This window comes from Eucalyptus grandis, chromosome 11, assembly GCF_016545825.1.
Source record: "Eucalyptus grandis isolate ANBG69807.140 chromosome 11, ASM1654582v1, whole genome shotgun sequence".
Taxonomy (NCBI): domain Eukaryota; kingdom Viridiplantae; phylum Streptophyta; class Magnoliopsida; order Myrtales; family Myrtaceae; genus Eucalyptus; species Eucalyptus grandis.
In genome coordinates this window covers 27168850-27193651 of record NC_052622.1, presented here as the reverse complement: position 1 = coordinate 27193651, position 24802 = coordinate 27168850, and the positions used below count along the sequence as shown (strand labels likewise).

The window sequence follows — 24802 nt, the reverse complement described above, 5'->3', positions numbered from 1 at the left end:
CGTTTGTTTGCGCTCTCCAATCATGTATTGTTCTTTGGAATTGACAATCAAGAGCAACCATTTTCAGTTTCGATCTTTCCTTTTGTTTCCTTTCTCGATTTATCATATGTTCCGCATCGGACCCTCGTGCTGGCACATCAGGGGCATCTCCATCTAGTGTGTGCATGAGCAGTTTGTTCTGAATTTCTTAATCTAGCAATTCCAAAGTTCTTGGACTTGTTCATGGAGCCTAGAAATATACATCAGGATGTCTTTCAGAATGAATTCTGTGGCCTGGAATCTATGAGCTGCTGTCAAATGGGAGCACGACCATATTAACAGTGAAAACTTTACATATTGATTGAGAGACTGTTTGTTTTGGAGACTTGTGACCATGGATGATCCCCTTTGTGTTGGAGTCCGGTGGCTTCAGACTAAATTAGAGTCGTATCTGTGTGTGGCAACTGCATCTTCCTCATCTGGAGCTGTTGGTTTATTGAGAATTTGAACTGCTTCCCTGTCTCCTATTTAAAAGGGGTTATGATTGCCAAACTTCTACCGGAGTCCTCACTGAGCCGCCAAAGTTGAGCGCTGTGGGATGGTGTAGTTTAACTTGTCTCGATTCAAGTTAGTTTCCACATGGTTTATCAAGGTTATGTGAGAAAGATGTGCCAACTTTGTGATCATGTGTTTCTTAAGTCCTTGTCTGAAGTCTGGTTTGATGTTGCTTGGTATAAAGAGGCTTAGGGATTGCGAGCTTTGGAAGAAAATTGCACATGTTATATTTAAGCTACTCTAGCTTGAGGAGAGTGTTGATATATGTTTAAGGATAGTAATTGATAATTACTAGATGGTCATAAACGTAGAAATTAGGATTTAGTTAGTGTCTCTCATATTCTGTGAATGGAACCATAAATGTACTCTTTTGTCAAGTTACTGAGTTAAGATGTAAGCTTTAACTATTTTGTTTCTATCAAGGATGTTAAAATATTTACAATCACCATCATAGAGCAAGAGACGATCCCATTATTCTGCCATCCGCCTTGATTTCTTTCTTCGATATAATCGACTGTTGTAAGCTAGGCTGCCAAATTTTCTGTTCAACGAGCATTGATTGATGCCTTCAACATTCATGAGCGAGGGGGCGTTTTCTGTCAATTGTGAAGAGAACCATAGGCTAATGGTGATCCTCTGATGTTACTCGTCTTCTTCTTGGGTAATTTGTTATTTGTTTGTGCTCTCAAATCATGTATTGTTCTACAGAATCAACAATCAAGAACAACCATTTTCAGTTTCGATCATTTCTTTTATTTCCTTTCCTCAGTTTAGAGTTTTTCTGTTCAACGAGCATTGATTGATGCCTTCAACGTTTGTGAGCGAGGGGGCGTTTTCTGTTAATTGTGAAGAGAATAATAGGCTAATGATGATCCTCTGATGTTAGCTCGTCTTCTTCTCGTGTCATTTGTTATTTGTTTGCGCTCTCAAATCATGTATTGTTCTTCGAATTTGACAATCAAGAACAACCATATTCAGTTTCGGTCGTTTCTTTAGTTTCCCTTCCTCACATTGTCATAGATTCCGTGCCGTCATGGCGGCACATTGGAGGCATCTACATACATCTACTGTATGTACAAAAATATTTTGTGCTGAACATCTTAATCTTGCATTTCGAAAGTTCTTGGACCTGTCCATGGAGCTTAAAATGATAGCACTCCTACCTCTAACCTCTTGTTCCAGTTTCTCGTTTCCATTCTGCTCTTCTCCTCATTCCTCTCTCTGCTTTCTTTGATAATTCTGATACCATGTTTAAAAGCCGGAGTATTTGCTCTTTCCATTTACTTCTTGTCCTGCCATTCTTTTCCCGATTAGACAATGCTCGAGCTGACATTTATCCAACTGCAGGCCTTCCTAATAAATGGATAGCCAATTGTACAGATCGGACTTCTGGTTTGTTGCCCATTCTCGTGAATAGATACAATGGATCGGACACAGCATTTGCATGTGCCTTCTACTTGGATGAACACAGGGAAATTTACTATTTCAGCATTGTTATTGCTGGTGCTGCTGACAAGAAATTTGACGTGATTGTAGATCTCATACCGGTGTGGTCAGCTAATCGAGACAATCTGGTTAGTACCGACGCCATCTTGGAGCTCACGGCGGAAGGAGGTTTGGTACTGACAGATGTTGACGGGTCTGTGGCTTGGTCTACCAGCACAAAGGGTAAGTCTGTTGCGGGCATGAACTTGACAGACACCGGCAATCTTGTGCTCTTTGATAAGAAAAATGCCATAGTGTGGCAATCCTTCGATTACCCTACGGACTCACTTGTTGTTGGGCAGAAATTGACCCCAAATAATTTCCAAATGAATAGGACCGAACGAGATTTACTTTCATTTTTGCTGACTTCTAGTGGTTTATTTGCCCAGACAAACACTAATCCTCCACAGGTGTATTACTCTTTCAGGATAAATTTTCTGGACACAAAGTGATGACACCAATTACATTGAATATGTTGAAGGAGCTTTGGTATTGTTCACGAATTCCATAAGCAATAGCTCTGTGATTACTGGTATCGATTCACCTGTGCGGTTCTTGAATTTTGAATCTGATGGACATCTGGCATCGTATCAAAGGGATGGATCTCTCATAAGGACGAGGGATGGATCTAACCGGCGTAAGAGAGATGATCTTCTCAATCCAAGTAATAGGGATTGTGATTATCCAACGGTCTGCGGTAAATATGGAATTTGTAATCCCGATGGGCAGTGCTGTTGTCCAACATCAAGCGAGGGGACCAGCTACTTCAAGCCAGTGAATCAAAGTAATTTTAAACTTGGGTGTGTGGAAACCATTTGTTTGTCTTGCGAAGCTTCACAGTTTCAATCCTTTTTGGAGCTTGATGACACTTCTTACTTCATCTATAACGAAGGCCCGCAACTTACCCCAGATCTGGCAAATATAGATAAGGAGAGTTGCAAAAAGGCCTGTGCCAACAACTGCTCAAGCACAGCTGCTTTTCTCATAAATGATTCAGGTTCTTGCCACTTAGTATCTCAAGTATTTTCGCTTACATACTTAAAACAAACTCCTAACCATTCCATTGCTTTTATTAAAAAAGTACAGAATCGCAAAAAGTCGAACATTTTTGTGGTAATACTACTCAGTTGCAGCATTGGGTCATTCATTGTCTTGATCATTCTTTATGCGGTCAAAAATTTCTAGCTCTTAGGAAGCAAGAAGTCGATGAAGTTGAAGAGGACTACCTAGAACAATTGCCTGGACTACCTACAAGGTTCTCTTATGATGATTTAATAGCAGTCACTGAGGGTTTTAGTGAGAAGCTTGGTGAAGGGGGTTTTGGATCTATTTTTGAAGGTACTCTAATCGATGGCACAAAATTTGCAGTGAAACGCCTTGACAAGGCACGCCAAATCAAAAAATCTTTTCTAGCTACGGTTGAAACTACCGGTAACATTCATCATGTCAACTTGGTGAGACTCATTGGACTTTGCGCCACGAAGTTTCATAGGCTGCTAGCCTATGAGTACATGTCCGATGGTTCTCTAGATCAGTGGATCTTTCGCAAATCGGAAGGGTTGTTCCTGCTTGATTGGAGAACGAGGAGGAAGATCATTTATGACATAGTTAAGGGCCTAAATTAGCTCCACGAAGAATGCAAATGGGAGATAGTTCACAGGACACTAAACCCCAGAATATTCTCTTGAATAAAAACTGTAATGCTAAGGTTGCTGATCTTGGCCTGTGCAAATTGCTTGATAGGGACCAAAGCCAAGCGGAGACTACAATGAGGGGAACTCCTGGATATATGGCCCCAGAGTGGCTAAGCGGAATAACTACTGAGAAGGAGGATGTTTATAGCTTTGGTGTGGTAGCTCTGGAGATAGCTTGTGGAAGGAAAGTATTTGACAGCTCTTAGAATGAAGAAGACCAGTATCTACTTGATGTTTTTAATAGAAAGGCTGAAGAAGGGCAGCTGTTGGATATGGTAGACAACACTTGTGAGGATCTACAACTAAATCAACCCCAAGTGGTCAATATGATGAAGATTGCTACATGGTGCTTACAAGGTGATTTTTCAAAGAGGCCTTTTATGTTGGTGGTTATTGAGGTTTTGGATGGAGATATGGACATTCCAAATGATCTAGGTTATGACTTTTCACGTCACACCTTGAATATTGATGTAAGGGTTGGTTATGAGAATGTTGACTTTGGTGCTACAAATTCTATGATATCATCAATTCTATCTGGTCCAAAGTGATCTTGTATTTAACGTTACTTCTATTTCTCTTTTATAGTATCATTTCGTTGTCAGTTTGCCGAATTGCATTGTAATATTCTTGATGTGTATGACGGAACAAAAACCATTTCCTCCTATAAAATTATACGTGTCCGCTTATTTTTGTGGATAGTGAATTCAAAAAATGATGTTCATTCTATTCGTTAAATTGCATCTCCATAGACAGCAATTATGTTGTAGTTTTATTTTTTAAATTATGTTTTAGTTAAAGTGCCTAAAGTGAGGCGATTTTTCTTTTCTTGGCGAGGACCCTTCTTATGCAAAGGAAATGCAGGAGTCACATGGCATGAAGGAACTGAACGTAGCGAATTTAGTGAACATCACTGCCAGAAATTGCCATATATGGAAAACCTGTTGATCTTCGTAGGCAATTTTGTGTCACTTGAAATATTGTAGTGCCCAAGAAAGAAACGCCTGAATCTCTGTTCGTGAAGCTGATCTAGATTCCTACAATCGCATTCCCGGCTCTGGTGTTGGTCTCGTTCTATTTGGAGTCAGAAGCTGTCGCACTGCCCTTTCTCTTCTTCAGTAAAACTGTAACCTTGCTATCTAATTACTAAGGTAATTGACAGAGTGAAGCGCCAGCAACAAGAGCTCAACACAAGTGATAAAACCAAAGTAAATTTAAGAGAACGCATCAAGTCATGGAGAACTCTTTCAAAGAACGTTGTAACCAAGAGATCGCGATATTCGTCGATACAATAGTAAAAGATACAGACTGTGAATCACATAAAAAAGCACACCGAGAACATAAGATGAACCCTATTTCACAGGCTCTACGATCACTAGTTTCAAATAGCAAAGTTTCTGAAAGATTCCAAGAGAGTTAGCTACGACCTTGTAAAAGGAAACTCATTCTTTTGTTCATTCTGCTTTCTTGAGTTTGACCGTACTGCGTGTTGCCTAATTGCACTGAGATGTTCTTGATAAGATCCACGGTAAGGTGACCCTTCTTCCCTACTACTGCAATACGTCATATATCTCTGCCTTCGCTTCGAATGTTCTTTGATAGAGGTCTGAATTACAGCATTGATGTCTTCAGCATTCATGGGTGAAGGAGTGCTGCGACGAAAATCGGCAATTGATGATGTTCTGAATTTTGACGATGCTGTCAGCTTTCCTTCTCTCTTTTTTTTCTTCAGATTCTTTCTTGTTAACTTATACGAATAATGTTTGCTCACTGTTATTAACAATCAAGACAGAATCGTCTAACTTCGATGTTTACGTTCCTCTCTCGAATCTTTATAGATTTTGTGCCGTCTATCCGCACATAGGGGGCATCTATTTAGAAAATAGAAGATTTTCTGAATATCTGGATCCAAACAATTCTGAGTCCTTGGACTTCTCAATGGACCTTAAAATAAAACCACTTTCACCTTTAACATCGAAATCGGGTTCCCATTTTTATCTTTTCTGTTCTCATTTCTTTTCCTGCTTTGTCTGATCATTCAATATCGTATTCACACACTGCCGCCTTCATCCTATCCTTTCCTTTCTTCTGCTACCATCCTTTTTTCAATTTAGTCGATTCTCAATTTTAAGATTATCCAACTGCAGGCCTTTCTGCTAATTGGGATAGCCACAACGCATGCTGATAATTCTGTGAGGTTCCTCTATGCTCTCTCTACCTTTATGCCCATTCTTTCGCGATGACTCAATGTCTTAGGCTCTTCATTTACTCGTGGATTCCACGTCCACTTTGGCAGCCCAGGAGATTACTGTTTCGACCTTTTTTATTGTTTAAAGCAACAAAGGAATGTGATGGTGTTAATGATGGTTCAACTTCAGTGTAGGTGTGGTCCGCTAATCGAGACTATCGGGTCGGAGCCAATGCCACCCTGGAGCTCTTGGCGCAAGGAGACTCGGTAGTGGCAGATGTTGATGAATCTACGGCTTGGTCTATTGATGTGTGATGAAGATGTGTTTTGAGACAATGGAATTTTCTTTATAGATAATAATCACCACCAAAACATAAAAGACATGCTACTAGCCGAGGATTAGAATAGCGATCCATGAAATTTACCATCAAACTGTAAATGAACCCACCAGCCAAGGATAAAGGATTTCCGGGATAGAAATTCATTCATTTGAAGAAAATATCATACATCTGTCAAATTCAAGTCTTGTAAACTTCACAAATGAAATCACACCTTTATTTATAGAGCAATTCTGCTAAACAAAAGAAAGGGACTCTTGAAATCCTAGAAACAGAGAGAACTGTTATTCACATAACAAAAACTCTTGAAACCAACGATACATGTTAAACTCATAAAACCAGCACTAAATGCATAGTAACTAATATCAGGCTCTCTAAATTTGTCCACCAACCTTGGAAGCTGAATAGTCACCTTACAAGATCAGCAAATATCCATGGAAATCAACTAGAATAGCCTCCGGTCATTAGGTAGTCGGTTAGGAGTTTTGAAGTTGACAACAAACATATCAATTGACGTATTGACAGTCGATTGACAACCATGAAATTGACAACTAATCCATTGAATCAACAACTTCAACCTTGAAACCATGGAGTCAAATTGTAGCTGAAATTAGCCTTTCTTGCAGGATTAAGAATAGGGTTGTATTAATCGATGAAATATGAGTTGAGCTTGATAATTGTTGCATTGAACTTGATGCTTCCACACCATCTACCAACACTTTTGGTAGGGGCATGAATTTAACCAATGCTGGCCATATAGTGTTTTTTTTTTCCCTATAAGATCAACACTACGGTGTGGTAGCCCTTTGATCACCCTACGGACTCTCTTCGTCGTCGGACAGGAATTGAGGAAAGGCAAAAATGAACCCTCAGTAATTCTGCGACCAATTCAGCCGAACTGGGTTTACTATCACTTTCCCTGAAGGTTTATGTGCCCAGACAGATTGCTCTTCCGCGGATTAACTACCCTTTTCCTATAAATTTTCCTTTCCGGATTCAATTCATCCACGTAGTAGATGAATTTGAAATTTGATAACATTTGAGGGGTATCAACAGGATGGAAATCGGTAGACCGTGCCGGATGATCTTCTAATACAAGATTTCATGATTGCGGTCGTCCAATTGTTTGTGGGCAATATGGAATTTGTAATTTCGATGGACGGTGTAGTCATCCAGCTTCAAATGGGGGAGACAACCTACTTCAAGCTAATAAATCTCAGAGATCCTAAGCACGGGTGTTTTGGAAGAGTTTCTTTGTCCCGTGAAGCTTCTCGATTTCAAATCTTCTTGGAGCTAAGTGATATTTCTTACTTCATCTGCAGTTTGGATACCCAAAGCACCCCTAGATTTAGCAAATACAGATGAGGAGAGTTGCAAAGAGGATCGTGCTCCTAACTGTTCATGCAGAGCAACTCATTTCCAACATAAATCAGATTGCCGGTATCTAATATCTTCGAGGATGCAAATGCAACAGCTTTGTGACAAACTTTTAAGCAAACTGAAAAGTCTTAATTCTTGCATTTTCTATTATGTGACGATGTAATGCTATGTTCAGTATACAATGCGGCCGGACCAAATCGTCATTTTGGCCTCCATTGCAATGCCAGCGTTTGGTGAGGCTCCAAAAGTAGGTCTACCCAAGGAACGCCATTTTATTCCTTAATTCGGTAAAACAAACATAAAGTTACAATGAAAACAACCGAATGCTCTTGATATACTACAACGCATAACATCATGCCGCGTCGGCAAACTGTTTAGTCAAATGGATCTATCCGCGGGTCATGCTCACTAGCCATAAGCATTCCCGTGCACAGGCAGGTAGGGCACATGACCTGATTGCACCACAGAAATGTAGTTAGTCACAATACCAGAAACAAAAATAAAACAGAGATTTTCCTACTTTTAAATCAAGTTCAATGAGCAACAGCTAAAGCTGATTTACGCCTTTGACCATTCTTGGTTTGCAAGTTAGATGATGAAATGGCAATGCATTTTTGAATAGCCCACTAAGTGCAGAAACTTAAGGCATGTTTCTGTTAAAAACAGCCATTAAGCCTGAGTTATCTATACCTAATGCAATTAAGCGACAGCTGCATTTAGCAACAGTTAAAACTCGGGAATAAAGTGCATGTATTAGATCCACAAAAAAATGTCTTGTGTACCTTCCCCGCCCCAGAGCAGTTTGGACACCTCTCGGTTTTGGGAACTTGAAGAGGGCAATCAGTAGCACCATTTACCAGAATGGGGTTCACACTCAAGCATACACCACTTGCCGAACATCTGGCACAAGCCAAGTATCCTGCCATAAGATCACTTATATCATGAAAATAATACGAGTCATTTCACAGAGAGCCAAAGAGAGAAACCACATCTTTGTAGGGGGCAAGCAATGCTAAGAAAAAACTCAATGATCTCAACCCTAGGCTCATATTTGGACTTATTACAAGATCTCCATTTGATTTGACAAATCAATGAACTGACCATGCATTTAATGGTATCACGTAATGAAATACACTGTGGATCTTTATAAAAGACTGATCAGATTTTCCATGAAAAGCATTCAAATCACTAAGTCAAATCAAATTTCGAAACTTAATGAATGAAGACTTCAATTATGTACATGAGAGAGCAGACTACATAAATTAGCTTAAATCTTCTGTTTATCTTTTAACACGGTATTGCTTGAACAGCATAAAACCATATGCTAGTAGCAACTAAAAGTGAAAACTGTCCAAATCAGGTCAGAAGAAGAAGTAACACTAATATTTATCAGCAGATGTATGTCGTACATATTATTTGACAAACAACACTTACCTGTTCCATTGCAATATTTACACCTTTTCTTCTCTTGCCGCTCAACATTATTAGCTTCAATCAACATCAGGGTTGATATGACACCAACAGCGCCACCAGAAAAAGATGCTACAATAGGATCGACCTGACTGATTCAGCAATAGGTGATATCAATAAACCAGCACAAGGAATCAAGAGTTACATCCCACATGTTTGTCTTATGTAAAATTAAATAAGTGAAAAATCAGAGGTTTCATCAGCTCCATTCTTAGCTTCATATGTTGATCAAGTACCTTAACTGCAAAGGCAAATGCATATTGCGTATAAAATCTTCATATGAGGTACCTCCCAAACCTAGTTTCAGCTCCAGCTGGCACAAAACATAAAACATGACCCAGTGCTAAGCAAAATCACACTTTGGGACTGAAAATTGAAAATTTAAATACTTAGCTCTAAGAAGTAAATCAATCTTTTAGTAACTTACGGTCGGTGCGATGAGACCACCAAATAGGATGATTCCACCTATGAATGATAAGCTTGTCAAGTAGAGCTGTCTCAATGTCTTCGGTGTCTGTCAAGCACAGATATGTTAGCACCAAAGAAAAGCTAATAGCTGGGCGACCATGGTGAATAAGAGAAATGGAAGAACAAAGAACATAATAACAAGTGAAGCATTTCTCCCATATATAATCCATAACTAACTTCCAGGATGAAATATTGATCATTTTCCACAAAAGAATAATGTCAGACTAAACAGAATTAGACTTAGAAGGTTCCTTTTCTGGAACTTTTGGAGTTGACATCCTGAAATATTCTTGCAAGCAACTGGTGCAGGGAATCTTACTTACTCCAGGCCCAAAAAAGTACAGTACTTTTTTGACTTGATAGCTCGAACCATTCTCACACACACCAAGTGCATGTGTATGCAAGCGCGGATGCCGGATCTAGTGGAGCCCATGAGGGACAGCGCTTGATCCAGGATCTTTCTTGCTTGCTGGGTGGACAATGCACCTAGTTTGAGCGTGACTTTTAAAATCTGTTGATCAGGTGGTACCTACCATGTGAGGGAGAAAAGGGATGGAAGATGGAATATCAGGCATCTCATCTGCTTCCTCCACACCATTCTCATTAATGACTTTCACACTCTTTGTTCGTTGCTGAACTCGCAGTCTCCTTACCTAGGAAAATGCATGCAAAAAACGACAGGAAGTCCAGTACACCACAAGTTAATTGCGAGTGTAACCAAGTTAACAGCCACCACAAAACCTGACAAAATCGAAATACCAAAAGAATGCACAAAATAGAGCCTTTGAACATTTGAAGAAACATTACCTCCTCCATGAGAAGGAAAATCTTATTACGCCTACTCCTAATGTTGTCTTGAATTTCCTGCAACTGCATCTGCACGAAATCCTGCACAGTCTCGGGCCCTTCTATGATGCAGAAATTGCTGCAGAAAACAACCTTGTCTTAGGAACTATAAAAGTAGCAGCATTAACAATCACCTTCACCCATTAAACTTCCATTACATAATTAAGAAAAGAACAGCAGAAAAAGAACATAAAAACCTTTCAAAAGAGAGACGTTCGAAGTAGTCACATTTTCCACAGAATTGATACGGAATCTTCGTTATGCCATTTCATATACATGAACCCATTTCCCCGTATTAAGCAAGCTTCACTTTAAACCGACACCCATAAATTCTTACAAGAAAAGACACATCAAGAGGCAACAATGAGGGTAAATTGATGAATATCTCTACAAGATCAATCCATTCGGAGCTCTGAGGAAGGAAACTGATCGTTTCCGCGAGGATTACAGGCAAAACATAAGCCCAGTCCCTCGGTTAGGCGAGGCCCAGAAGCAAAGACCAGAACAGGGCAGTCCCACCGACTTGGAAAAATCTCCCAAACTGAGGATAAGGAAAGAGATAAAGCCCAAATTGAAACCAGAGGGGACGACGAACCTCGAGCTCTGATCGCCGGAAGCATCCCCAGAAGGAGAAGAAGAAGAGGAAGAACAAGCGATTCGGAAAGGCGACGCGTTTCCGGGTAGAGCCGGTCGCCCGGGCGGCGCTTCGCGAGGAAACGCGAGGAAGGCGGGGACGGTTTTGGCCGGAGGGGGATTGGGAGGAGGAGGAGGAGGAGGACGCGGCGAGGGGAGGCGAGAGCAGATAGAGAAGCAAGCCATCGTCGTCGTGCTGCGGCGGTTGTGCTCTGCTTCTGCTTCGTGCGAAGGGCAGGGGAAAGCAGGATACAGGGGAGCTCTGAGGTATCTATCTCAGTGGTGGAATCTACTGTGACGGAGCCGACAGTGCAGGAAGCATCTCTCTCCGTGTCGCACCATCTTCGATGACAAGACTACCGGACGTTTTCTCGATATGGACATCGTCGCATGAACATCGAAATTTAATAATTTTGTGCAATTAACGGCTCTTGAATACGTAGATTTAACCGCTGAGATTTGCCCCAATGATTATATTTTTACATAAAAAGAGAAAAGTGAGAGGTTTAAATTCTTACCTTTAGTGCAATTAACGGCTCTAAAATTTGAATGCATATAATTTTTTCATATTTAGTCATACTGATAAGATAAAATCGGATATAATGAGAATATAAACAAGATAAAATTATCTCGTAGGGGAAGCGAGATGAAAGTTAGAATATCTAATGTCCATAATAAGAAAGTTATTTTTTATCGAATAATAAACTTATTAAATTAAAAAAAAAAAAAAATTGAAATTATATATCAATATAAATAATATTTGAATTCTAATTTAAGAAATTAAAAATAAAAAATAAAAAATTTTTAATTAATCTTATTTTAATTTAAATATTCAATTTTAATTCTATCTTATAATAAACATTCAATCTATAAATTATATATTTATATTTATTATATATTTTAGGTATTTTTGTATTTTAGACATGTTAGTACAAGTTTACTATTTGATAAAATTTTATTAAAGAATGACAAAAGGGGAAAAAGAAATAATAAAGAAAATAATATAAAAATAAATTAAGCACTAGTGTTACGAGGGATTTTCACCATCTCCGTTTATAAACATTTAGGTTTATTTATAATGACATGTCGTTTATATCAAAAAAATATACATGGTATGATGTGAACATATCCGACTTTAATAAAGGACATTCACCAAATAATGGACAGGATATAAAAAAAATCATAGAATTTCATATCCTATCTTATCTAGTCATATCCTGATTAAAAATTCGGATGATCAAACGTAGTTTTACGGAGTTAGGATAGGAACAATTTAGCTTTAAGTGTGTGGATTTGAATTGCCAAGCCCAATAAAAAAACAAAATAAAAATCCGAGAGTGAAAACTAAAATAAAAATAGAGTAGAATCCCCCAAATCGTTTACTCACTCAAATGGTCCATGAGGAGTGAGGAACTATCGAAATGCTTAATCCTATCTTAGCTCATCATTCTTGCACTTCGGTCGTGACAAATTGATTAAAAGTTTCTACAAGCCTGAGGTCTTGGAAGGAATGCTGCAGATTTCTTTGAATAGATCATCACATGGATCCACCTCCATTAGTGTCCGTGGATGGTCGAGTTTGGGGCCTCTTAACTTGAAAGTTAGGGGCTTGTTCATAATATGTGAAGTGCCCAAAATATTAGATATCACATTGTCTCAGTGGTGATGTCTTGCTTAGATTTAAATTCCGTATAAATAGTTTAAAAAATATTTTCCAGAGATGATAATTTATATCTCTTAAAATAATCCAATAGAAGATATTTCCATTATCAACAATGACTTATGTCTAAACATTTTCGTGGGATAAGTACACTAATGGTGCCATAAGTTGTGCATTCAACAAAAGTTTCGATCACTTAAATGCCAAATCGGAGGAAACGCTCACTTTGGTGCCACCGGCGAAAGATTCGCCAAACTGATTTTTTTTTTTAAAAAATTGATAAGCCTTTAAATGACGCGTTTTGGTCCTCCTTAAAAACGACGTCGTTTTGCCGCCCTACGTGGATGGCTTCATAGAAACGACGCCGTTTAGCTTACATGGGAAAGAAATTAGGGTTTCGACGGGGTCAAGCCGTGGCCGTCATCGGGTTGGGGTCGGAGTCGGGGTCGGCCGCGGCCGCCGAGTGGCCATCATCGAGGCTCGGGGCCGGGTCGAAGCTACGGCCATCGAGTGGCCATCATCGGGGTCGAGGTCGGGGTTTGAGCCACGGCGGTCGAGTGGCCATCGTCACGGCCGGGGTCGAGGTCGGGGTCGGAGCTACGGCCGCCTAGTGGCCATCGTTGGGTCGGGGTCGGGGTTGAAGCGTGGCCGCCAGCGCAAGGCCGCCGAGGACGGCGACGGCCGGAGATTAGGTTTTGAATTGGGGGAGACACCAAACAAAGCTGCTTTGGTATTTGGATGCCGATCACTCCTCCGACGAGGCACGTCGGATTTCCGGCCAATTTCGTCGGAGTTGGCACCAAAGTGAGCGTTTTCAAATTTTTCGGCACTTAAGTGATCCGACGGAAACTTTTGGCAAAAGCGCCGCACAACTTATGGCACCATTAATTAGTGTACTTATCCCCATTTTCGTAGACTATGAAAATATTTTTTATTTATTCATTATTGTAAGTGATATAAGCGATTACATTTAGAAAATATTTTTCAAATCATTCATTTTTTGCAAAATAATTAGAGCCTTAAAAGAGAGAAGTTCTGTCTTCATTCATCCATCTCATACTTGCCGGACAATAAAAGAGCAAAACAAAAGAAAACATGATCCAATGAACAACGAAAAGGTAGTTTTGCTTCGAGATCCTTTAAAGACAGAAATAGATAATAGAACATTCTCTGCTTAACAGCATCCTGGTCCCAAAAACCACAGAGAACGAGGGAAATTGTTCAACTCTGCAAGTTTTTCGCTCTCCCTTCAATGCTTATATGTTCAAGCCCTAGCTGTGATTTTCTGAGAAAAAAATGCTAGTTGTACAAAGTCAGATTACATTTTATGAATTTAAGCTCCAACTACATGAATATATTAATATTTCTCATATAAGTTGGCTATATTCAGCATATCCCTGAAAATATGGATGAATAGGCATAAATTGCAGATGATGATGCAATTACATTCTCGTGCTGATTCAAGCATCTCAAACTTCTGACCCTGCAGATGAAAATCATACTAGAAGTGTTCATAATCTGGCGATTTCAACCGACTTCTTGAGGGCTGCAAGGAGACTTCTCATGATCCTCGGCTCGCCAGGAGGTGCTTGATCCTTCAACTGTCCATTCCTTATAGCTTGGAAGATCGGGGCTGAACCATCAGCCGGTGGGGAAACCAGGCAATCTATGTACACAAGGACCTCAGTTTGCCCGTCTCCAATTGTGATGAACCCTAGCCTTGCTCCTCCAGGAATTTTATCTACCTGAAGCATGGAAAGTTAGATCCTTTCTCATGAAAATCTTAGGCCAACAAAGCTGCATCATATTGTCAGGGCATATAAGTTGTACCAAACCTATAACAACATATGTATGATAATCATCTGATGAGCAGTCTAAAGAAGGCAAAAGGTGTGTCATCACATGTCGAGAATCATGACAGAAGCCAGCAAGAGTTGGATACTCTAGAGTCATGACAGAAGTTATGAGAGAATTGCGCTGGCACAGTAGAAGGTAATCCAAGGACAGAGAAGGAGGTAAACAAACTATAATGAATAAGCTTTTGTCAAAATACCCACTGGAAAAAAAAAACAATTTATAACTAAGAGCAAATATCACTTTCATTATGTTAGAAACTGAATCCATCCAAAGTGAGTTGGATTTTGGGAGAAATAGCAAACCCCCGAATGAATTTACAAGTCATCCTTTTTATGGCACCAGTTCATTTCTTCCCTGCTGCCTTTTCAAGATAATGAACGAAAGCTAAAACAGGTCACACCTGATTGAATACATGCCTTTAAGGACCTCATGACTAAAAAGCCGAATGAATCGCTACATGGCTTTTTCTAACTGACGATGTCCTAGAACTCGGATGACAGATGTGTTTGTGCAGAAAAAATCATCACCATTGTTCTTTCAGGGTCGTACCTGGTGTCAAATTAGTTATGAGCTATCATGCAATCCAACCAAATACAACAGTCACTCGAGAACAGCATGCCAAAGCAAAATGATATATCAGAGGCAAATTTAGCCTTAGGAAAGAGTTACACGCAATTGTACTGGTACTCCCAGGAACTAAAAGCAGAAGCAAAAGATATAACACGAAAATTCAGTTTTTTCAAGAACTTACCGACCTTAAGTGGCATCGGGAGGGGCAAATTTGCGCCTTGGCAGAGACTGTTCGCCCACTGTCACATGGCCAATTGGTAATAGAATGAGATCAGCTCAAAAGGGACATTAAAAGATCCATTCCACACCCAGCTGCACTTAATCTAATTGAAAATTTGAATCAAGCAATTCTCGATTGTGATGAGGTGATCATTCACAGCAATCAGCAACAATCCCAATTGTTCAATTGTACCATTTCGGACTTCAATCTCTCCCCATCTCACATTTCACAACGAATACCGGATTCTCACAAAGAACCAGAACTTCATATGAGGACTTCTGCTTCACTCTACCAAATCCTTTCATCATCTATGTAACTCCCATCTCATCAGTTTTTGCAATCGCAAGCCTACACTTGAAGCATTTACTACAGACACAGACTTTCAAACGCACAACCGTCTTACAATTCACACGTTCTCGAACCAAACGACGCTAGCAGCTATCATCATCATCATCATCACCCGTACCTGGAAAAGCAGGGTCTCGAACCTCGGGATATCGGTGTCGGGGGGCAACTTCATGGTACCCAGAGAGACTCCGTCGTCGTCCCCATCCGACGGCACGACGCCCCGCTCGTTTTCCGGCGAGGCCCCGGCGGCGACGGACGTCGCCCGGTCTGCGCGGCGGGACAGCGGGGCGGCGACGAGCTTGAGGGGCGAGCGGGAGGACGGCGACCTGATGGGCAGGAGAGGAGGAAGGAGGAGGCCACGCTGCTGGCGCTGCGCTCGGCCTTGGGCGGATACGGTGGTCGTGGAACTCGCGAGCTGCGAGCAAGAAGCCATGGATATTTTCTCGGGAGAGAGCAGAGAGAGGTCGTCGCTCGCTGGCGGAGTGGATAATAAGCGGAAGCACGTGTGGTGGACGGAGCAACGGCAAGGACCGATCTCGAGTCAGATATGTTCAAATAACTTTGCCTGTTGAGATGACGCCGGTTTACAGTTTGGTGTACGTCATAAATTCGAAAATCTCACGTCATATTAACGCCAGACGGTAAAAATGTATTTTCGACCATACATCCAAAACCATATGATCCAAAGACATAGAAACATGACGGCAACAGCCATCGCCGTCCACCACCCACCACCTACCACCTGAACTGCAACTTCATCCCATAAGAATCTGAAAACTACCCTATCGAAATAGATTCTCCGGTTTTGAAACCTGAAACCTATTTTGCATACCCTGAAATTTATTAAATCAATTGGTTTAAGGGTTTATTCCGAAACCAGCAATTTTTTCTTTTTTTTTTTCCTTTTTTTTCCATCTTAGTTAAGCAAAATAAAAGTGAATGTAACAACAAAAATCCACATTCATCAATAAAACAATCCATAAAATATGAGCATATAGAAACAAAATAAATAATAAAAAGTTCAAAACATGTAACATAAACTTCAATTATAAAATTTTCGTCCTCCAACATCCATGAAAAAATAGTCCAAATTCTAATCAACTAAAATTAAAAGAAACAACATAGTTAATCCATTAATAATAGTTTGAAATTAAAATTACTATTAATTAAACTAAAATAATTATTAGAAAACCTTACTATATATATCATCCCTCTTCAACTGATAAACTTTTTGACCAAAAAAAAAAACTCGTAAACTCTATTTAACGAGGGCAACTCCTCATTAAGACAATCCAATCTTAAAAAAAATAAAGACAAAGAGATTAAATAAAACATTCACTCATTAGATCAACAAAAAAATTATAATATAAAAAGATATATACATCATTCATAATATAAAATTTTCGATTAATTAGTACTTGATTCCCCAGTTTTTGATTATCGGTCGCCAGTCCGGTTCAATTCCTATTGGAGAATTGAGAATTGAACCATACCAATCCACTTTTTTAGAATTGAGAACCATATTGGTAATTATGAGACACCCGAAACTGAACCATTTGTTATGGCTAGTTCAATTTGATTCTTGATTCTTCCTTGTAATCATGCTCACCTCTACAACAAGGCACTCCTCTCTTCTTTGCCACATCTTGCCACGTCTTTCCCATCCACACCTTTAGGCATGTCCTGTTGAGGATGAATCCAAAAAAAAAAAGATGTATGATATCACAAATAAATTATATTGACATGACCCAATTTTATTTTAGACTTTATTCGGTTCGCGAAAATGTGACACTTTTGGAAAATGTTTTCCAAAAAGACATTTTTCAGGAAAATAACCATATTTTTTCGATATGGAGTTGAGATTTGAAAATCAACTAGAAAATATTTTCTACTATTCTGTATGGAAAATTTGATTTGATTTTCTTCCATGCATTCCTTTTAATATATATAATTTTTTAATTATTTTTTAATTATTTAATTTTCTTTCTACTTTTTTTCCTTTTTATTTTTTTTTTTCCTTTTATTTTTTTTCCACCTTCTTCTTCAATCAATTGTTGGCCACGGAAACAACCAGCAAGCTAACAACAAGCGCAAGTCTCCAGCTTGTTGATTGTTGAGTTGGCGAGGCTCGAGGCCGACATCGATGTGCGAGCTTGAAGCTCGCTTGTGGCCAATCACTAGCCATCACCATGGCCGGCAACAAGCCGATGAAGAAGATGGAAAAAAAAAAAGGAAAAAAAAAAAGGAGAAGAAGAGAACAGAAAAAAATAAAAAGAAAGATAATTAAAATTTTGAATTTTTAGGAAAGAAAAAGAAGAAGAAGAAGGGAGGCTAGTAAGGTATGAGATAAGAAAGAGTGAGTGAGGAAATTGTTCTCCCTTACTTGAAAAATAGAAAATATTTTTCCCTATTTAAAAAAAAAAATTCATTGATAGAAAATGATTTTCCCGACCAGTTCATTTTTTGCGAAATAAATGCTAGAAAATCCAGAAAATGTTTTTCAGAAAATTGTTTTTCACAAAACAAATGGAGCATTAAATTTGCTATATTTTGTCAAATAATGAGATATCTTATAAGTCAAGAATATGAACTTGTATCATATATTTCAACGAAAAAATATGAAATACTTTTATTTTCAATGCCAAAAAGACATTAGAGTGCAAATTAAATTATTCGAAATCACATTACTCATAACTATATTTACTATATCTAAATCTTATCAAAGCTCACACTAAGAAAGCGCCACTTCATCTCCATATGTCAATGCCACATCACCTGGTACGTCACCTGCCATGTCATCCACCAGATTAGATTTATGCCCTATGACTGCCACATGTCGCCATTTATTGATCGGGTCGGTCAAGCTTTGAGGACTCAAATTGGTCTCAGACTTTAGCTTCGCATGTAGCCCAACTTCGGTGGGCTAGACATTTCATACCGTCTCGCTGATTTTACCAAATTGGTCTCAAACTTTAACCGTTCGTTTCAATCTCTTCCAAATCAGTTTTGCACATTTTTCAGACCATTTCTCGAGGTATTGGGATTTCTTCTCTCCAAAATTTTTCGTGTTAGAAGTGGGATAACAGCTAGCAAGCACATCCCAGGCTTCCTTGGTGGTAGCGATACAACCAAATTGAAGTTTGATAAGCGAAATCAAAGTTTTCCAAAACCACCTAAGAATTGATGTTTCCCACTATCTCATTCCCCCGGGCGATGAACAAAATTTTCCTTAGTCTCACTAGTATTCAGAGGGAGCTAACATGCATCTCTGGTGACACAATACCGAAGTAGGCGTACGAGATGGACATCTCTTTTGGCCATTTGATATAGTTCAATCCATTCGATTGGTATGAATAAGTAAGGAAATCTCAAGTTTATCCATTAAAACGAAGATGCGCACCTCAAATAGAGAAAATTGATAAGAGAGGTAGTGAAAATGGCACCATAGGGGTGGTGTACTATTTCAATACTCTAACAGACAAACTTGACACCAACCATTATAGCCCGATAGTAAAGAGCTCGCTCATCTATCATAGGGTTACGGATTCGATTCACATAACAAATGAACCTTTTCATGATACACGCATTCTATTTTGCATTTGAAAGAATTTCCGGCTAAAATTATTATAACAAATTATAAAAGTTGCACCATTTTGTTATAGAAACATATTTTAGTCAAGTGGTTATGTTGTTTTTTTTCATACCATGGTTCTACTCTCCACAAATGCAAAGGTATTTTCCTCATAGGTTCAAGAAACATAGAACTGAACTAGTACTCCCTAGAATTGGTAGGAGAAAATATTAGGTAGCATGGTGATGCTACGTAGGAAAATACTAATCCACTAACTGCGTGACATGTGTTTCTCACAAGCCCACCTATCATATGGCAATAGACAACCAAAGCCACGAGGAACCTAGAGGATGCAAGGGCTGAAGGAGGGCTCAGAGCCACAGGTGATGACAACGAAGGACTTGGGATTGTTCTTGGAGCCGAGGGTGGTAGACAACCTCAATGGTGGAGCCAGAGGGATCGGCAAACGAGGCAATGGTGGAGGCGAACGAGAGAGAGAACAAAGCTAGGTCGTCAAGAGAGAGAGAGAGAGAGAGATTACATGGGAGGGAGAGAGAGACTATGGAGAGAGGATAGAGATCTAATGGGTGGGCTCACAACAGACATGTGTTATACGGTGAGTGGACTAGAGCTGTGTTTAGTCGTCTTAGGCCCTATTTGGTAACCGGCCAAATAGTAAACATTTCTATTCTTTTGTTTTCGGGAGTAGTTTTGGAATATAATCATATTTGGTAAAAAATTTGTTCTCGGAATAAATTTTATTTTTTTGTTCCGGGAAGTAAATTTGGAACGGAATCAAGAATTAAAAAAAGTTGATTCTTATTCTCGAAAACAATTCTATAATCAAGCCCATATTTTCTTTTTTCTTGTTCTTCTTCCCTTTTCTTCTTCTTCATTGACTACCATGGTTGCCGTCCACCGTCAGTTGCCGGCAACTGGTCCAGCAAGCTCACCGGAGGCAAGCCCAACCACCGGCAAGGCCCACTTGGCCACCGTTTAGGCTCGGCCGAGTCATGGCTGGGCAAGTGGCCTCGCCGGGCCAAGGCGGGGCTCGAGTCTTGCTGATGGCTGAGCAAGCTTGGCCAAGCAAGGGTCGACAAGGGCTTGACGCTTTAGTGAGGTCGCCGGCCCTCATTTGGCCAGTTGTCAATCATCCCAAGGCCGACGAACAGTGACTTGAAGAAGAAGGAGGGAAAGAAAGGAAAAAAAATAATAAAATTATTTAAAAATTAAAAGAAAATAATTTGGAGTATAAATTTTGAGCATGGTACCAAATGCAATTCTATTCCAGAATAAAAAAATTTGTCCAGTTATCAAACGTGTTATTTTGTTTAGAAATTGTTCCTAGAAACAGAATCGTTACCAAACGCGCCCTTAATAAAAGTTAGGATAAGTTATGTTTTACCGTATCTTGTGTTTGATAATTATTTAGGACATGATAAAATCGGATATAGGAGATTTATAGGAATAATAAAAAAATATCCTAGGGGAGGAGGTGGAATAGAATTGGATAGGATTTATCTTATCTAGAAACCTTACGTTCTTATCTACCAATGCTTCCAATTCATCCTCCTCTGACCGTGTCTCCCTAACTCTCTTTCGCCTCAAATTCTTTACTCTTAGGCACACCTCTAGCTTGACCCATTGTCGCTGAAGGGTCACACACTGGAGCTACTTAGCATCACTAGAGAGAGGCTCAGGTACCGTTGATGGGCGAAGCAGTTTAACGACCAACGAGGCGCCAACTGACACTTGATAGTGACTAATCAATGGCTAGGTTGTTGGTCATGATGGTCGGAAGACTAGGATGAGCTAGGAGTCGGACTGAGTTGCTATGGCTAGTCACTTTCGCTAGATTCGACGAGGACTCGACCCTCACCATATCCAGAAGCTGCATTGGGAGGCAATAACATTGAAGTCGTTGGGGACCTCAAGAATGCGGGGACTAAGGAAAGACTTAAGGGTCACGAACGACGAGGGATGGTTGTGGGGAATGACACTGAAGCCACAAGGGACCTGGAGGATGTAGGGCCTAAAGGAGGGCTCAAAGTAGCAAGTGATGACATGAGGGACTTGGGCTTGTTCTTGGTCCCAAGGGCAACAGACGACCTCAATGGTGGAGCCATCGCCAAAATGGGATTGGCAGAAGCGGTGATGGTGGAGCAATGAATGAGGCGGAGGCAAAGGTTGATGAGAGATAGCAAAGCTAGGTCGTTGGGAGGGGGGGAGAGAGAGAGATTTGATAGGTGGGCTTACAAAAAGAGAGAGAGAGAGAGATTTGATAGGTGGGCTCATGTCATATGGTGAGTGGATAAGGGCTGCATTTGGTCATCCGAATAAAAGTCAGGCTAAGATAAATTTTATTCTATCTCATGTTTGATAGCTGTCTAGGATAGGATAAAGTCGAATATGGAGGGGATATAGCCCAAATAAAATTAAATAAATATTAGGGAAGGGTGGGATAGAACTAGATAGGATTTCTTTTATCTAGAAACCTTACGCTATTATCCACCAATGCTTCCAATTCACCTCCTCCAATTGCGTCTCCCTTACCCTCTTTGGCATCAAGTTCTTTCGTCTCTTCTCCTTTAGGTGCACTTCACCACCACCATTGGAGGGGCACACACTGAAGCTACTTAATGTCACCAAAGGAAGGCTTAGGTACCATCGGTAGGCAAAGTAATTCGACGATTGACTAGGCAACAATTAACACTTGATAATGATTAATTAGTGGCTACGTTGTTGGTCATGGTAGTAGGAAGATTAGAACATGTTAGAATGTACGTGTAAGTGAGTTGTATTAGAGAAATCCCACATCGGAGAATCAATATAATGTAAAACAATTAATATATCCTAGTTGACCCATCACTTATTGGTTTAAGTTTTTGAGTGAATGTGAATTCAACTGAATATATTTACGAGCTTGAACTTAGCCTCCCTCTTGGGAATATCCCCAAATGAAGATAGCAAACTTCTATTGTGTGCTCCCAATAGATAATATCAGAGCTGATGATTGCGGTTTCCAAGGGCCTTGTGATGTAGCAATGTGGGCTCTCAAGGATGAAGTTAGGCATTGATGGAGATTCAACTTATGCAGAATGATGCCTACATTAAGGGAGGGCAGACCTAATACTACGCTTACATATAAGAGGAAGATTGAGAGAATACATATGTGAGTGAGTTGTGTTAGAGAAATCCTTGTGGTGTAGAGCAATTATATAATCCTAGTTGGCTCTTAACTCATTGACTTAACCTTTTGAGTTTAAGTATGTCCAACTTAATATGCTGACAAACTCAAACTTGGCTTCCCTTTTAGCAATCTTCCCAAATGAAGATATCAGACTTCTACTATGCGCTCCCAATAGGACAAGCTAGGAGTCGACCTGAGTTATTGAGTTGAGGACTAGAGGTGCATGTATTGTTGAAATTGGCAATGAGATCATTGGACAAAACAACAAAGGAATCGGAATGTTTGAAACTCACTTGTGCCGTTAGTGCTTCTACTAAGAATCACCTAAAATTCATCAGTTTGGAATAGAATGACTATCGAAGTGCAACGAGGGAGTTCTATGGATGCAATTACCGTCATTATACAGGTAGCAACTAATAATCTTTGATAACACGAATGGGCCATGGAGGACTCCTTGGTGGGTCACGGCTTGTTCTTCACAGTCAAGACCAATTCTCTAATTCATTGTCTTAGATTTTTCCTGAATTCTTCCAGTGTTGCGTGTAAGGCTCCGTGTTCCTTTGACCAAGAACTTTCCTTAGGTCCTCTTTTACTTGGACCCAAATTTTATATATCATGTTATCTAGTTTCTACCAAACATTGAATAAGATAGGATATAAAAATATTCAATTTTCAATCCATAATTCATCATATAATAGATAGTTCATTAAATAGTAGATAGTATATGACATAATTCCAAGATTTCTTATCATATTCTATTTAGTCATATCCTAACTAAAAATCCGGATAATCAAATACAGCCAATATTTTGTTGATATGGTATTACTACGGTACCCAATATTTTCTCGCTCAATAGAGGCCAATTTAGTCCGTTTTCAATTGAATCGAACCCATCTACACCCCCTAAAAGAGGAGAAAATATTCAGTTCTTAGTAATCACCACATTATTAATCTATATGGTGTGTGTAAGCCTCGGTGGTGCCACTGAAAGGACGACGCGTGTTCTCTGACTTGAACTTGCTGGAAAGTAGAAAAGACTGAAATCGGAGGCTTTCATTTTCTTTCTCCTCTAGACAACAAAAGGGATTGAGAATAATAAATGCTCACATTAAAGTTAAACTCACACTTAAAAAGACTCTCTCTCCACTTCACAATTTTCAAGAATGCTTTACGTTCTCCCTTAAAGGAGAACGACAAAAACACATTCTCTCTTTCTTTCTCCAACACATCCCACCGCCTCTACCTCTACCTCCCCAAAAACCCCGCCTGGTCACAGCTACTACTTAGATCTGACCTTGGCATGTCGTCTCCCCCAAGAGCCCCACTGGTCACAATGGTAGGTCTAGAGCCCCCTCCGATTGTCTCCAATGTGGCGATCAAGCAAAAGGTTTCCGCTCGCGCTGGTCTTTTGGGCAAACCTAGTGACATTTATTGTGGCCGCATCATCTCTCTCAATCTCGGCAACTTTAGGGCCTTTGTTCGATTGTGTCCCTCCAACGAGCTCATCATCATGCCTTGCCCCGCCCACAATCTCATCCACTTTAATTCATCTTCAATTTGGGATTCGGTCTAATTCTTCTGAAATAGTGTCTATTAACCCTGAAAACTTGTGTGGACTCCTAATTTACTGTGAGTCATGATTTTAGCTGCATTTTACTTTTTCACAATCATGGTTTTGTATGTTTCGCTATTTGAGAGGATTGATTCAAAATGGGTGCAAAACGTAGGTGAATCGGCTGCAAAGTAAAGGGTACCATGGAGGAGTTCATTTGCTCATAGCCCTCTGTGAAGTTTTCCAGAGTTATTGCAAGAATAACAACATTGATCTTCACGGAGTGCCATCCGTGGCTATGATTCCTCCGAGAGCTCCCGTCAGTCGCATTTCTTCTACGGTTGCCAGTCGAGCGATAGCATTGAGGTGATTCATGGAATTCAAAGGAAACATGTGATTTTCAATTTATTTTTTAAAATTTGTCTCTTGAGCAACAGAACAATTTTTAGCTCAATCGATTTATCTTCACAGAGGTTGAATCTATAGTTCGTTCAACGGGATTCTCTGTCACAATGAACGATTCCCTATTTTTAGTTGTCTATCTTGTTGCTAAGGCAAGAAGAATGGAACAAAATATAATAGAGTTTCTACCGCTTCAATGAAACTATCTTCACTAGGCTTGATGTTTCTAATTTTTCTTTTTCCTTTTCAGCATTTTGGTCGAATTTAGTACTCCAATTTAATGTTGGGTGACGCTTTACTTTTTATGTTTTTAGCTGAAGACGAGCACAGTAGGTATGTTACAATTTTTGTACGAAACTCACTTGAGTGTCATAATTTTTTTTTTTTTTCACTTAAGTG

The 24802-nt window shown here is 39.7% G+C and overlaps 2 protein-coding genes and 1 pseudogene across 3 annotated transcripts; 1 reads left to right on the top strand and 2 right to left on the bottom strand.

The window, feature by feature from the left end:
• The first annotated feature begins 1781 nt into the window (after window positions 1–1781).
• On the top strand, window positions 1782–4261 carry LOC120289857 (annotated as a pseudogene).
• Window positions 4262–7732: 3471 nt separating this feature from the next.
• On the bottom strand, window positions 7733–11394 carry LOC104426044 (protein ORANGE-LIKE, chloroplastic). Its single transcript, XM_010038966.3, has 8 exons — window positions 10996–11394; window positions 10362–10479; window positions 10088–10207; window positions 9514–9600; window positions 9323–9399; window positions 9051–9178; window positions 8399–8535; window positions 7733–8068 (listed from the first exon to the last, which is right to left on the bottom strand). Exons 1-8 carry the CDS (start codon window positions 11217–11219, stop codon window positions 7991–7993), a joined length of 969 nt encoding a protein of 322 aa, XP_010037268.2. The 5' UTR covers window positions 11220–11394; the 3' UTR covers window positions 7733–7990.
• A 2560-nt stretch (window positions 11395–13954) lies between these two features.
• Window positions 13955–16219, bottom strand: LOC104426045. Of its 2 annotated transcripts, none has more exons than XM_010038968.3 (3): window positions 15807–16219; window positions 15302–15359; window positions 13955–14434 (listed from the first exon to the last, which is right to left on the bottom strand). In XM_010038968.3, exons 1-3 carry the CDS (start codon window positions 16119–16121, stop codon window positions 14205–14207), a joined length of 603 nt encoding a protein of 200 aa, XP_010037270.2. In that variant the 5' UTR covers window positions 16122–16219; the 3' UTR covers window positions 13955–14204. The 2 variants fall into 2 exon arrangements, with proteins under 2 accessions (XP_010037270.2, XP_010037269.2); XM_010038967.3 differs by having other exon boundaries at window positions 13955–14438; window positions 15306–15359; window positions 15807–16217.
• Window positions 16220–24802: the final 8583 nt, after the last annotated feature.

What these genes read in the sequence shown, in the direction of transcription:
- LOC104426045 (XM_010038968.3), bottom strand. Translation starts at nt 16,121, where the DNA reads ATGGCTTCTTGCTCGCAGCTCGCGAGTTCCACGACCACCGTATCCGCC. An exon ending in TCGAGACCCTGCTTTTCCAG is followed by an intron (nt 15,360 to 15,806) that starts GTACGGGTGATG and finishes GCCATGTGACAG; the next exon opens with TGGGCGAACAGTCTCTGCCA. An exon ending in CCCGATGCCACTTAAGGTCG is followed by an intron (nt 14,435 to 15,301) that starts GTAAGTTCTTGA and finishes TGCTTCAGGTAG; the next exon opens with ATAAAATTCCTGGAGGAGCA.
- LOC104426044 (XM_010038966.3), bottom strand. Translation starts at nt 11,219, where the DNA reads ATGGCTTGCTTCTCTATCTGCTCTCGCCTCCCCTCGCCGCGTCCTCCT. An exon ending in GTGGTCTCATCGCACCGACC is followed by an intron (nt 9,400 to 9,513) that starts GTAAGTTACTAA and finishes GTTTTGTGCCAG; the next exon opens with CTGGAGCTGAAACTAGGTTT. An exon ending in CATTTGCCTTTGCAGTTAAG is followed by an intron (nt 9,179 to 9,322) that starts GTACTTGATCAA and finishes TTGCTGAATCAG; the next exon opens with TCAGGTCGATCCTATTGTAG.